The sequence below is a fragment of the Mustela nivalis genome (genome assembly GCF_964662115.1).
Source record: "Mustela nivalis genome assembly, chromosome: 14".
Taxonomy (NCBI): domain Eukaryota; kingdom Metazoa; phylum Chordata; class Mammalia; order Carnivora; family Mustelidae; genus Mustela; species Mustela nivalis.
This window is the reverse complement of record NC_139033.1, coordinates 92,149,153-92,162,984: the sequence shown is the minus strand read 5'-3', so window position 1 is coordinate 92,162,984 and position 13,832 is coordinate 92,149,153. Positions and strand designations below refer to the sequence as shown.

Sequence of the window (13,832 nt, the reverse complement as noted above, 5' to 3'; positions counted from 1 at the left end):
AGTTATTTGTAGGTTCCCAAGGGGCTCCATTAGGGAATTTGGAAACATGGAAAAGTCTAGAGAAGAAATGAAGCATGACCTCTGCACCCCATGGGGAGTTAATCACTGTTGATGCCAGAGGGACTGACTGCCTTCCCCTCCTGTGGGCTTAGAGCATGGCGACTCACACCCGTAGTGATGCTGGTCTCTCATCTGACGAATGCCCTTTCCTCACCCTGCCTATGGCTGTTGCCAAATAAAGGGAGAGGATGGATGGGCTTTAAAAATATAAGGAATTAGGAGCCATCAACCCCCCTCCCCACCGAGGGATCACATCCAGCTGGCTCAGCAAAGGAGACAGGCTCGGGGGATCGGAGCCTGACTCAGACTTCTCTCCTCGAACCAGCTGGGCTCACAAAGTTTCCAGAAATAACCATGCTGCCAGGTTCTTACTGTATTTACTCCGCAGCTATAAACGTAGGTTTTGTGTGTCCCCCAAATCAGGATTCAGCTTCTAATCTGTGTGTTCATGTAAGTAGGGGTGTTTCTCCCTGAAAAACCTTTTTAATGTGTGACTGGAGTGTCTTGGGAGAAAGGACATGCTATAATTCCCCTCTCTCAGTCTTGGCCTCCTGCAGAGGCCCCAGTGAGGAGACCTAGCTGGCCCTTCAGCTTCATCCCCACGGCTGGGCACACCACCTATGGGAGCACACACCGAGACCTGGGAGCCTGCTGATGTCTGTTCAGTCCCTTTGCAGCCAGGCAGACCTGGGTTCAAATGCCTTCTCTGCTACTTGTTTTTTGGGTTACTTAGGCAAATTTTATTTTATTTTTTTAATGATTTTAATTTTATTTTTTAATGTGTTTGTTTAAATTACAGAGATAGGTATATTTGTGTACTTGCATTTGTATGTGTATATGTAGGGGTATATATATACACATTTATATGTATTTGTATACATGTATATATATATACACATAAATGTGAATTTGGGGATATTCTCACCTATTTTTTTTCTTTTGAACATCTCTCTTTGCAAAGAAAATAATAGTCATGCCCATTTCAGAATGTGTGGCCATATCTACCTATTAAAGACTTAGAGGAATAGAAAGTGCTAAAAATCATGATGGTCATCTAACTTCAACCACTGTTTCAGGATGAGAGAAGAAATGTAATGGCACTGAATAAGACCTGCAGGGTCTCCCTGAGATGTCTCTGATCCATTGTTCCTTATGGGCCATTGTCAGAAAGAATCTACCAAGACTCCAATGCCTAGATGATTAAATTGTTGCAGTAGAGACAAATGAAAAGTGTTGTGCGTATAAGCGAAAATGAAGCTGTGTAGAAGATGCTTACCCAGAATATTTTAAGCCCATAGGCAAATTAGACAATAGAGTGGAATCCATTTAAAGTCAAATAATTGCCAGGGCACCTGGCTGGCTCAGTTGGTAGGCACACGTCTCTTGATCTTGGGGATGTGAGTTCAAACCTCATGTTGGGCATGGAGCCTACTTAAAAAATAATAACTTTTTTAAAAGCCAAGTAATTGCTAATAACAACAACAAAATACCCCAAGAGAAGTAGTTGAACCAAAACTTCTCAGTATTTTTCCTGGTGCACAGCCTGACCTTGGCCAGGCTCTTTATCCTCGGACTGCTGGTGTTTTCCTTGTGTGGAGTGACAGCAACTGGAACACTCACTTCACAGGGTTTTTCTAACAGGATTAGGGAAGGTAAACTTCAACACTGGTTGACACCCAGCAGATACCCACTAAGAAGTAGCTCTTATAATAGACTCCCTTTTCCCATCAACACTGACTATGCTCCTGTTACATAGCAGAGTGAGCTCCCAGTCTGCTGTGTAAGATAGGGGCAGGAGAATACTTATTAGAAGCCTGCTGAAAGTACCAAAAAGAAGACTGGGGCCATCTGAATGGCCAACACAGGGACTGTTTTCCAGGAGGAAACACTAAGGCCCAGAGAGGGAAAACCATTTGCCTGAGGTCACACAGCAAGTTAGTGGTAGAGCACAGGTGACCACCCAGGGGAAACACAGATACTGGAAGACAATGACTGCATCCTCTCTTCAAATTTTTCATGGAAGCATAAGTGTTGTGAGCACACCTTGGGCTCAGGCCTGGGTTTGAATCCCAGCTCCCCCACTCATTTGCTAGGTTTGGGCACTTCAGCTTACTGCTTAGAGCCTCAGTTTTCACATCTGAAAAATGGGGATTTTTCCCCCCTTTCTTGGCTGTGACAGAGGTAGAATGAGATGCATACTGTTCGCTCTTACTGGAATCACAGTAATGACATTGGTGTGATTCTTTAACCCAGAGAAAGCTTGACAGTCCTGTGGTCCAGTCCCTCTTCCCTCACTGCCAGGAGTAATAACTCAAGTTTCTAAAGCACTTTCTATGTGCCAGATTTTACATGAAATGCTTTCCATGCATTTTTTCTCACCTCATTCTCTTTTTTAAAAGATTTTACTTATTTATTTGAGAGAGGGAGAGAAAGAACAGAGAAAGAAGAAGAAGCAGACTCCTCCTGAGCAGAGAGCCCTATGTGGCATTCAATCCCAGGACCCCAAGATCACCACCAGACTTGAAGGCAGATGCTTAACCAACTGGGCTGCCCAGGCATCCCTTTCCACCTCATTCTAAAAGCAACCTTTTAAGAGACTTGTTCATACTATCCCCATTTCACAAATGAAAAAACTGAGGCACAGGGAGGGTAAGTAGTTGCCCAAGGTCACACAACTGGTTAGTATCTGGGAGAGGACATTCAACACAGACAATCTGACCTTGGGCAGTGAGCATAGGTTAACTGCTAAGCTCTCTTGTTCCCTTTTGAGGGAGTGGAAGGTAGGGAGGCATATCTGCCTTTCCTTAAGAGCCTTTCATGAATTTTGTGATTCTGGGGCCTGCAGCTCTCCAAGGTGCCTCTGTGTGACTGGAGTTCTGAGCTGGGTGCAGGGGAGTGTGGGCAGGGCAGAGCCTGCTGACTGACCATTGTGTCCCTACAGCGGCTGTGGAGGCCTGCGTCCTGCATGGGCTGCGGCGCCGGGCAGCTGGTTTTCTGCGCAGCAACAAGATTGCAGCTCTCTTCATGAAAGTGGGCAAGAACTTCCCACCGGCCGAGGAGCTCAGCCGCAAGGTGCAGGACCTGGAGCAGCTGATTGAGAGCACGTGAGTGTGGAGCATGGGGTATGGTCCAGGTGGGCCTGCGGAGGATAGTCCATGCTCCTCCCTGAGCTCTGCAAGCACCCCTACGTCCTGGCCCTCTCTCCAGTCTCCTTTCTGCTCCCCAAACCTGCCAGACTCTTTCCTATCCCAGGGCCTTTGCACATGCTGTACCCATCACCCAGTTCACACACCCCCATCTTCCATAGCTAGTTCCTTGTCATTCAGGCCTTCCCCCAGTTAAGGGTAAGTTCCAGCCTTCACCCCATTTATCTTTTAGATCATCCCCCTGTTTATATACTTCCCTGTGGTTATCACCACCTCTAATTATTCATTTATTTTTTTGCTTGATACTTGTCTGTCTCCCCCACTGGACTCTGAACTCCATGAGAACAGGCAACTAAAATCTGTTATTCCCTATTATGTCCCCAGTGCCTGGAGATTGCCCAGCACCCCAAATGCTCTAGAAATGATTGTTGAATGAGTAAGTGCCTCTTGGAACCCAGACCCCATTCTGAATGCAGGGAGAACAAAATTTAATGAAACTAATATGGTCACTGTCTGCATGGACCGCGTGTGACACTGAGGCAACCATTGAAGAGGAGCAGTGACTTCACTCATGCATCTCAAGGCTGATTGTGTTCGTTGCTGGGAGACTCATGGCCTGAGTGTGTATATATGAGTGCCTTCCACCAGAGTCACCCCCAAAGTCCCAACTGTGCAGCCAAAGCCTCCATCTGGGGCCTGGTCAGGGATGACAAATAAGTTTCACCTCCAGTTCGTGTTACAGGCCACTGGAAAGACCTTGTTTTGAAAGATTCTGGAGCTGCTATTGGGTTTCATGGGAAAGAATGCATGGATCAATTAGCCATGTCTGTTCCGGGCAAGAGAAGGGAGAGAGAGGCACATGTTCGCCTTCTCTGCTGTGTGTGATCACTCCACATCACTGGATGGGAAATGGCCCTTGCCTTGCCTTCCAGGCCATGCCAGCCCAGTGCTTCTGGACAGAACTGCATGATGGCCAGCATGTGGCTTTGGTGTTGCCAACTCCTGTTTTGGAATCTGACTCCTCAGCCACATGGTCTTCAGGTGCCTTCCAATCCATTTACTAAATCCTCAGGTGTTTGCTGATAACTTTAAAGGGATGGATCTCCATGGGCCTTCCATAATATTGGGAGAGACTTTCTAATGGAGGAATTAGAGATACCCATGCCAGGTGGTAAGCAAGAGCCATTCATTCATTCATGCAGTCACTTATTCATGGTAGATAGAGGGGGAAAAGAAGGAGAGAGAAAGAGAGAAGGACAGAGGGGAAGAGAAGAGAAACATCACTGTAAGTATCTGGCTTGTCCATTAACAGTTTATGAAAGTGTCTGTTCCACTGCAACTTTACGCTCACTGGGTATTGTGACTTTTTTCAGCTCTTTACCCACTTTCCAGGAGCAATAAGGGCTCCTGTTTTTTTAGTTGCCATTCCTTCATTTCCTAGAGAGGTAGAACATTTCACCAGTTGCATATTGGTCCTGTGGGATTTCCTCTTTTGTGAATATTCATCCTCCTTCTTTACTGCCTTGAAGGCGAAACCAGATCCAGGGCCTCCAGGAGAATGTGCGGAAGCTTCCGAAGCTGCCCAACCTGTCCCCACTTGCCATCAAGCACCTGTGGATTCGCACTGCCTTGTTTGAGAAGGTGCTGGACAAAATTGTGCATTATCTGGTGGAAAACAGCAGGTGAGCTGAAAAGACTAGACTCCTGGGTGTGCTCTGCCGCCACCTGCTGGGAATTGCAACCTATTACACAAAGCTTTATTTTCTGTCCCTTGATACGTACTTGATTTGAAAGAGATTAAATAAAGGCTTTCTGGATGTTTGCCTCTAGATTAGCCTAGTACAGAACCTTGGGAAAATTCAGGTGCTTACTGCCAATGCAAAGTCTTCAGATTTGGAGTGGGATGTAGTATCTTGGTATCTGAGGCATCTTTCTTCTCCCATGAATTAAGCTACTGTCTTCTTGCTAACTATGGCCCTAGAGGAGTCATCTAGCTCCTAGGTCTCTGCTCTCATTTGGTAAATGGGACAGGGATTGCTGCCATTCTGGAGAAGGGGAAAGAAGGAGAGTTAGTAAGTACATATCATTTTAGAAATAATACCTTTTTACATTTTCTTTTCTAGCTCAGATCAAACTGGTGTAAAGATTTTAGAGCATGGGCCCTCTTGGCAAGCATTTACCCATCCATCCATCTATTCATTTATCCAGTAAATACTTAATGACTGCCCACCATGTGCCAGGCACTAACCTAGATGCTGGGGATGCATTCATCTCAACTGTCATGTTCAAAGCTTGAATGTTATGCTAAGGGCATGGGGCAGCCAGATGAATGAGGAGACTCTTCATGGCCAATACTCCCTTCCAGCCAGAGAGAGGGGGTGGAGAGAAGGAGGGAAGGAGAATATGAGGGAAGTATCTGAGAATCTCTGTATCTCTTGGTGTATGAAAGTGCTTATTTAACCACATCTTCACATGCAGTAGGTATTATGATCATCTTTTATTCTTAGCCTGTTTGCTAGGAAAATGTGCAGGAAAGTGTAGAGCGAAGTGCTTCTTCTCATGAACCTCGTATTGTAGCAGGGAAAACAGGTAAGTGCTAATTGGGATAAGATATGATGAGTATTCCAAGTCAGGTGGGTAGTGTTTTATCTCCACTGGGTGGCTTGGGAAAGTGTCCTGGAAGACATGGCAGTTAAGCTTCTGTTTGAAGGACATGTAGGCTTTAGCCAATCAGATAAAGGGGGTGTGCGGAAAGAGTGATCCCAGCAGAGGGAACAGCTAGTGCAAAGGCAGGAGAGGAACTGGAAGAAATCCAGGCCTTGGAGTCCAATTAATCTCTTCATCTTCTTGTGACACATCTCTGCCCTGTGTAGAGACATGGGTTTAGAACCTAAATTCTGCTAAATTCCCAGGGCCTCTGTAAGTATTGCCTTTGGCATATGACCTTGTGCTTTCTCAATAAGTCAGTCAAAAGGAATTAGTGATTTATTTCAGCAATAATGCCAACCTCTTTCTTCATTAAACTTATTTTTTCAGATTCACATAGAAGCTGAAACATTAGAGTCTCTTCTACCCTAGGTGATAACATCCTCCATAACATAGTATAAGGACAAAAATAGGGGATTGCCATTGGTAAAATACTGTTAACCGAACAACTAACTTTATTTGGATTTTGCTAGTTTTTACATACACTCATTTTTTTCCCCTGTATTGTTCTATGGAATTTTAATACATGCATAGGCTTGTATAGCTGACACCACAGTCAGGAACAGAACTGTTCCAATGAAACCTGTCACTGCAGAGGATCTCCCTTGGGCCACCCTTGATGGTCACATCTTGCTCCCAGTCCTACCTGCTATTTCTCAAGGCAGTATTCCCAAGGTTCATGATCAGGTAACTTGTGCTGAATTTTGGAACGGAAACTGAGCGGCAGAGTGGAAAGTGTCTTGACACCTTATCTTCAGCCAAAATGTATAAGCTTGCTGCTGAGCGTGTACAGGGCAGGTCAGTTCTGCTTCAGCCAATATTCTGGTGGACAGAAGATTCCTCTGGGATAAAATAACCAGGATGTTGCCGCCATTTCATGAGAACTTCCTGGAGACAGGGTCTGTGCTGTTGCTGTACAAGCAGGCCTAAATTTAATCCTCCCAACAACTGGCTAGGTGAGTTTCGTTGTTCTTCCCATTTTGCAGCTAAGGACACTGAAGCTCAGAGAAGGTAGTCACCTGCCCAGGTGGGTAAGTGACTTCCGCCACAGCAAGGGCGGAAATGGCCGAGCCTGGCACCCCCTGGGTGTGTCTCCTGCCTCCCTCCCGATCCTGTGGTCTTCACCTCCTGCTGTAGGCTGGGTGTAGCCTACAGCCACCTGCTGTGTGACCTCCAACAGGTCACTTTCCCTCCCTGAGCCTGAGACCTCTCAGGAGGGTAGAACAAGGTTTTTATCAACTCTAGAATTCTATTTCTAGATGGTATGAGTTAGCAAAGAATTAGAAGCCACTCCACAACAACTCAAAGAAAGAAATGAAAAGCAAAACAGCAGGAACATTGTATTGCCTATATCACAAGTTATTGGGAAGAGCCAGGAGCCAGCAGGCGCTCATGAGCACATCAGGCGCCATGAGCACATCAGGCGGCCATCACCTACGTGGGCTTTCTGGGCAGGAAGTCCTGTTAATACAGCTTTTCAGTGCACACAACAGCTAAAAGGCATCTTGCTGCCTCATTTGAAGGGCAGACAACATCCAAGCCCCTAAGCAATTTGCCGTCTGAAATGGAAGATGTGGCAGAAGTCGATAGAACCAGCCAGGAGCCACTTTGGTTTTTGTTGTTGTTGTTGTTTGTTTGTTTTTTATTTTTTTAAAAGATTTTATTTATTTATTTGACAGAGAGAGAGGGAACACAAGCAGGGGGAGTAGGAGACAGAGAAGTAGGCTTCCTGCTGCATAGGGAGCGTGATGTGGGGCTCGGACCCAGGACCGTGTGATCCTGACCTGAGTTTAAGGCAGATGCTTAACGACCGAGTCACCCAAGGCCCCCGCAGGAACCACTTTGTAACCGTTACTCCTGTTACTCTCATTCCAGCCATTCCATGCAAAGCACAGTGCTAAGTGCCTCACATCTGTTGTCTCTCTCAAAAGGCTTTCCAACAGCCCTCGGACATCTATTTTTATTACACCCATTTTACAGATGGGGTATCTGAGGCTCAGAGAGGTGACCAGAGGGAGACCCAACACAGTCCACTTTTAACCAGTAGGTCAGAGTTGATTGTGCATTCTCTGTTGGTCGCCATCCAAACCTGCCTGTCCTTTTCTCTTGCTAGTAAGTACTATGAGAAGGAGGCCCTCCTGATGGACCCCGTGGATGGCCCCATCCTTGCATCTTTGTTGGGTAAGTGGTCCAGTGCTCTGAATTTCATCTGGGTCTCTGGGTTCTGCTCACTGTTATATTCAAAGGGCCTCTCTCATTGCCCTCCAGCCTCCTCCACCAAAACGTACCTGTTCCCTGGCTCTGGCTCCCAGGGTCTAGTACTGGCCTCTCCTTAGGAAGACCCTGGAGGTACTCACTGGCTGGAGGGGAGAAGTGATAAAATTGGTGGCCCATGGCGGGGGAAGGTGGACCGTCCGGGACTCTAGAGTCCCAGCCCCCATATGCTCCGCAGTGGGGCCCTGTGCCCTAGAGTACACCAAGATGAAGACTGCAGATCACTTCTGGACTGACCCCTCGGCAGACGAGCTTGTGCAGAGACACCGCATCCACAGCTCGCACCTGCGGCAGGACTCACCCACCAAGCGGCCAGCCCTCTGTGTGAGTAAGGGTGGGCTGTGGAGCCCTGGGAAGGAGTTGGGCTGGGTTCCAGACTAGGTGGGGAGATGGGGAACGAGTGGGACTCTGAGGGTCACCCTAGGCGTCACCCTCCATCTCCTCTCACACTGCCAGATCCAGAAAAGGCATTCGAGTGGCAGCATGGACGACCGACCATCCCTTTCTGCCCGTGACTATGTGGAGTCCCTGCATCAGAACTCCAGGGCCACACTGCTCTATGGCAAGAACAACGTTCTGGTTCAGCCGGTGAGAGAGATGTTGGGCCCGGGTCTTCTGGGGTTGGGGGTGTCCATATTTAAGTTACAGAGCAGAAGTTCCCTCTGGCTCCAGGTTGCTCATCCATTCATTCATATACCTACCCACACACCTGTGTTTTCATTCATCTGCCAGTACTCCATTTCTCCATCCATTCATCCCTGTGACAACATTTTCTTCTATCCATCCATCCATGCATCCATCCATTCATGCATCCATTCATCCAACTGTTCATTCTTCCATCTTTATACCCATCCATTCAGTCATTCATCCATCCATCTACCCACATACCTGTCTCTTCATTCATCTACTAGTAGTCCATCTCTCTGTCCATTCATCCATATGACATTTCCTTCTATCCATCCATCCACGCATCCATCCATCCATCTTTATATCCATCCATCTACCCCTCTTTTTTTTTTTAAAAGATTATTTATTTATTTATTTGACACACAGAGAGAAAGATCGCAAGTAGGCAGAGACACAGGCAGAAAGAGAGGAAGGGAAGCAGGCTCCCTGCTGAGCAGAGAGCCCAATGCGGGGCTCAATCCCAGGACCCTGGGATCATGACTGGAGCCGCAGGCAGAGGCTATAACCCACTGAGCCACCCAGGTGCCCCTATCTACCCGTCTTTACAGCCATCTGTCAACCCATCTTTACAGCTATCTGTCCATCCATCCTTATATCCACCCATTCGTATATCCATCCGTCAACTGTTCATCCATCCATCCATCTTTACATCTATCCATTCAGTAATTCATCTGTGCATTCACTGTCTCTTCATTCGTCTAACAGTACTCCCAACTCTCTATCCATTCAACCATATGACAACATTTCCTTGTCTATCCATCCATCCACATAGCCATTTACCCATCTTTATATCCATCCATCAACCCATCTTTGCATCTATCTCTTCATCCATCCATCTTTATATCCATCCATCCGTCCATCCATCCGTCCATCCATCCTTGTATCCATCCATTCAGTCATCCATCTATCCATCTATCCATCCATTCATCCCTCTATCCATTTACCAGTCTTTACATGTCTCTCCATCCATCCACCTACCCATCTTTATGTGCATCCACCCATTCATCCATCCATCTATCCAACTCTTGGTCCTTTTATCTTCCAGTCCATCTCTCCACCCCCCTGTCCACCCAGCTGCCTATCCATCCATTCTCTCTTGTTATCACTCATTCATTCAGAAGATATTTATCCTAAACCAACTATGAATTAGATGCTTAGGATATCAAGATAAATATCTTCATGGTTAATACTTATGGAGCACTTCCCATATGTCAGACACCATGCTAAGTTCTTTTAACTGTACTGACTCATTTAAAGCTCACAACAACCATTTGAGGCAAGGAGTCTTATCGAAGGTGAGAACACTGAGGTGTGCACAGTGGGGAGGAAGGGATAAAGTTATGCTTTGAATTCAGGCTGTCTGCTATGAGAGTTCAGGCTGTCATTTATCATTCACCTTCTATGCCCAGGACTGGTCCAGGTCCCAGAGATGGGTGGTGAGCAAGACGCATGAAGCCCCTGCCCTCAAGCAATAGATATCCCCTTTGAATCAGTGTGGTGTTTGGACTCAGTTCGGAGGAAGAGGAGGGAGAGCTGTTGGCTACTCCAGCTCTGAGGTCACAGTTGTGACCACCAGGTGACCCTGAGCAAGTCACTTCTCCTCTGAGCCTTAGTATCAACATCCCAGTGGGTACAAGATCCTATCTCCTCAGATCTAAGAAGCTGTGAACTTAAGACATCCCATTTTTTAAACACAACCATCAGGAAGGAAAGTGCTATTAAGTTCTATAAAATGTTTTCTCACTACTTGGAAATTTCATTTTACACTTTTTGAAAGAGCTCTTTGAGACTTATTTGGACTTTTTTTTTTTTAAGTCATACATTATACTTGTAACTACACACAAGGAAACATAATTTTTTTTAAAAGATTTATTTATTTGACAGAGAGAGGGGCAGAAATAGTGACAGAGAGAGAGCACAAGCAGATGGAGCAGCAGGCAGAGGGAGAGCAGGCTCCCCACTGAGCAGAGAGCCCAATGCGAAGCTCGATCCCAGGATCCTAGGATCATAAACTGAGCCAAAGGCAGAGGCTTAACCCACTGAGCCACCCAGGCGCCCCTTAATCTTCATGTCACTTTTTGACTGAGAGACATTGCTGTCTATATTTTTCCACCAAATATTGTCTTCTGTTCCATCAAAAGAAGGGGTCAACAAACTATATAGCCATGGGCTGAATGCAGTGCTCTGTCTGTTTTTGCCAATAAAGCTTTATTGTAACCCAGCCATGCCCATGACGTATTGTGTAGGGCTGCTCTCAGGCTATAAGGGAGAGTGGACTGGTTACCGCAGAGCCTATATGGCTCCCAGAGCCCCCAGTTTTCCCCTATCTGAGCCTTTGTAGGAAGTTTGCAGACTTCTGATCGAGAGTGTCAGAGGTTTGCAAATATGTGCACTTGGTTGTTGCTTTACGAGAGAATCTGGAACTGTGGGCATCTGTGCAGCCATGACTAGTGTGTCTGCTTGGCCAATATCACATCAGTGCCCTTTTGCTCTGTTGCCCGTCTTTCTGCACAATCACTTTTTGATTCAAAGATGAATCAGTCTAATCTTTATAAAGACATTTAAAATAGCACCTGTACTCTACACATGAAGTAACAATCACGCTCAGAATTGAATGGAGGGGTGCCCAAGTGGCTCCGTCAGTGAGGCATCTGCCTTCTGCTCAGGTCATGATCCCAGGGTCCTGGAATAGAGCCCCGTGTCAGGCTTCCTGCTCAGTGGGAAGCCTGCTTCTCCCTCTCCTTCTGTAGCTGCTCCTGCTTGTGCTCACTCACTCTCCCTCTCTGTCTTTGTCAAATAAATAAATAAATAAATAAAATCTTAAAAAAAAAAAAAACCTGAATTAAAGTAACAACATCTGAACAGCTAGGCCCGAATTTGTATGAGATCAGGCCGTGACCATGATTGTGAGATACCACTCTATCAGGTGCATCCCCATTTCAGGTGCATTACTATGTGAAATTGTGCTCCATCACGGGGCTGCAGGCTTGTGTGGTTAAATGGATCACCTTCACTATGTGTGAGGCTTGGAGATGGTCCCCTCCCTCACACCCCACTTGGGGTAAAGCAGAGGGAGCAGGTGAGAAGCTCTGAAGGCTAACTGGGAAGACAGAGGATTAGGCTGCTGGGGCAGGAAGTACAGTGTGGGTATTTGGGGATTCTGGAAAATGTCTGCGGATGGGACATAGAGCTCAGCTGCCCTCTTTTTTCCTCTTAAGACTGGCCAAAATGATGCCAGATAAATGTCTTCTGTTAAGAAGAGGATGGTGGTGAAGAGGGGTAGAGCTGCTTCCTAATTGTAGAGAGCCACCAGCCCTGCCCTTACAGCAGAGCTCCTGGACCTTGGTTGAGGGGAGGAGGTGTGAGTATGAAAGTCGAGGGGGGGGGGCAGACAGTTTTCCTAGCTGGATCTACAGAACCCATCCTGAGGGGTTGGTTACAAACTTTTCTTGGCATGGCCACCTGGAAGGAGGTTCAGGATCTTCCAAATGGCCATGGTCTTGGAGGGCATGATGTAGCCTCTTGGTTCTAGTTATGCATCCTAAAGCAGATGGGCCAGGACCCACGATCACTGTGACACTTTGACCAAGCCTGTGCCCTCTCTCTGCAGAGGGATGATATGGAGGCTGTGCCAGGGTACCTGTCCCTGCACCAGACAGCTGATGTCATGACCTTGAAGTGGACACCGAACCAGCTAATGAATGGGTCGATGGGGGACCTGGACTATGAAAAGAGGTAAGGTGCCGGGTCCCTCTCCTACCCTTCACACAGGGAAGTTTGTGCTCTGTCCGTCGTGCCCTTCCCCTGCCCGCTGCTCAGTCTGGTGGTTGCAGCCACGTGGCCCAGCCTGCCTACAGTGGTGGCCTTATAGGTAGCTCATTGGGAGGATCTAGAAACCAGCAAGAAGAATGTTAGGGCATGGGAGTTAGGCAAACCCTGGTCAAAGCACCACCCAGTGGGAGAAATCTTAACAGAGATCTTGGAAACCTGCCAATGGCAAATATTCCCCCATCTGCTGCCTCCCTTCCCATCACTCGGTCAAGAAGGAAAGTGGGAGGCCGTGGTTAGTGGGTATCTGGTCTGGGGCTGCATTTCCCTGTGATACCCTGGGATCTATAAGGCTCAGCGAAGGCTTTGGGGTCATGCTCTGAAGAAACTCAGAAACCAGTGATTCCCTGCTGCAATCCCCTGTCCCAGCACAATAAGGAAGGGCCCTAGAAGGAACACAGACAGAAGAAAGGCACTGTGCAGAGTGTGTCTGGCCTGATTATTTCAGCTCAAGGAGTCCTGGCAGCTACATATATAAAATAAGGGCTCTTTTTTCATAGAACATAAACAGAACACCATTATTGCGTTCTGTTTTGTGTTAGGCTTCTGTGTGAGGAACCCCAGGCCTTGGTGTGTTTGATGCTGTTCTCTAAGCTGGCCACTTCCTGTGCCGAGGTGGTCGTCTGTCTTCAGAGACAGTCAGTGGGAGGTACAGTCTGTTTTGGGCTGGGCGACATAACAGCTCCAGCCAGATTCCAGGGTTCTGAAACCCTCCCCAAGGAACAGTGCAGGGCCGATGAGATGCCCCTGGCCCAGGACCTTGTTTCAGCTTATTCACCTTAAACCCTGGGCCTTCCTTGACTTGCCAGCTGAATTTGGATTACATGGAGCCCTGAATCTCCTTCATAGCATTTAAAATCATGCTCATGTAATAAATCTGTGCCCACCCATATACCAGCTGTTACATTCTAGACTTCATTTCCATGAAGGCAAGGATTCTTTCATGCTCATGTCTTCTCTCCAGCACCTGCCACTCATCAGTGCCCACATAATCTCTGTGAAATGAAGCAGGAAAGTCAGGGGACCTGGATTCATTCATCAGATATTGACAGAGTACCTGTGATATGCTAGGCCCTGGGCTAAATGAGAGAGAGCAGATGAAGAAAAGGAGAGGAAAACCTTTACCTTTTC

General features: G+C 47.0%; 1 protein-coding gene across 8 annotated transcripts in view; it reads left to right on the top strand.

The window, feature by feature from the left end:
* Positions 1-13,832, top strand: part of SGSM1 (small G protein signaling modulator 1) — a 90,097-nt gene that overhangs the window by 30,937 nt on the left and 45,328 nt on the right. For all 8 annotated transcript variants that reach the window (XM_082698815.1, XM_082698811.1, XM_082698814.1 and 5 more), the window contains exons 4-9: positions 3,002-3,164; positions 4,736-4,888; positions 8,026-8,093; positions 8,365-8,510; positions 8,643-8,774; positions 12,484-12,608. In XM_082698815.1, the coding sequence (XP_082554941.1) occupies positions 3,002-3,164; positions 4,736-4,888; positions 8,026-8,093; positions 8,365-8,510; positions 8,643-8,774; positions 12,484-12,608 (787 nt within the window). The remainder of the gene's footprint in view (positions 1-3,001; positions 3,165-4,735; positions 4,889-8,025; positions 8,094-8,364; positions 8,511-8,642; positions 8,775-12,483; positions 12,609-13,832) is intronic.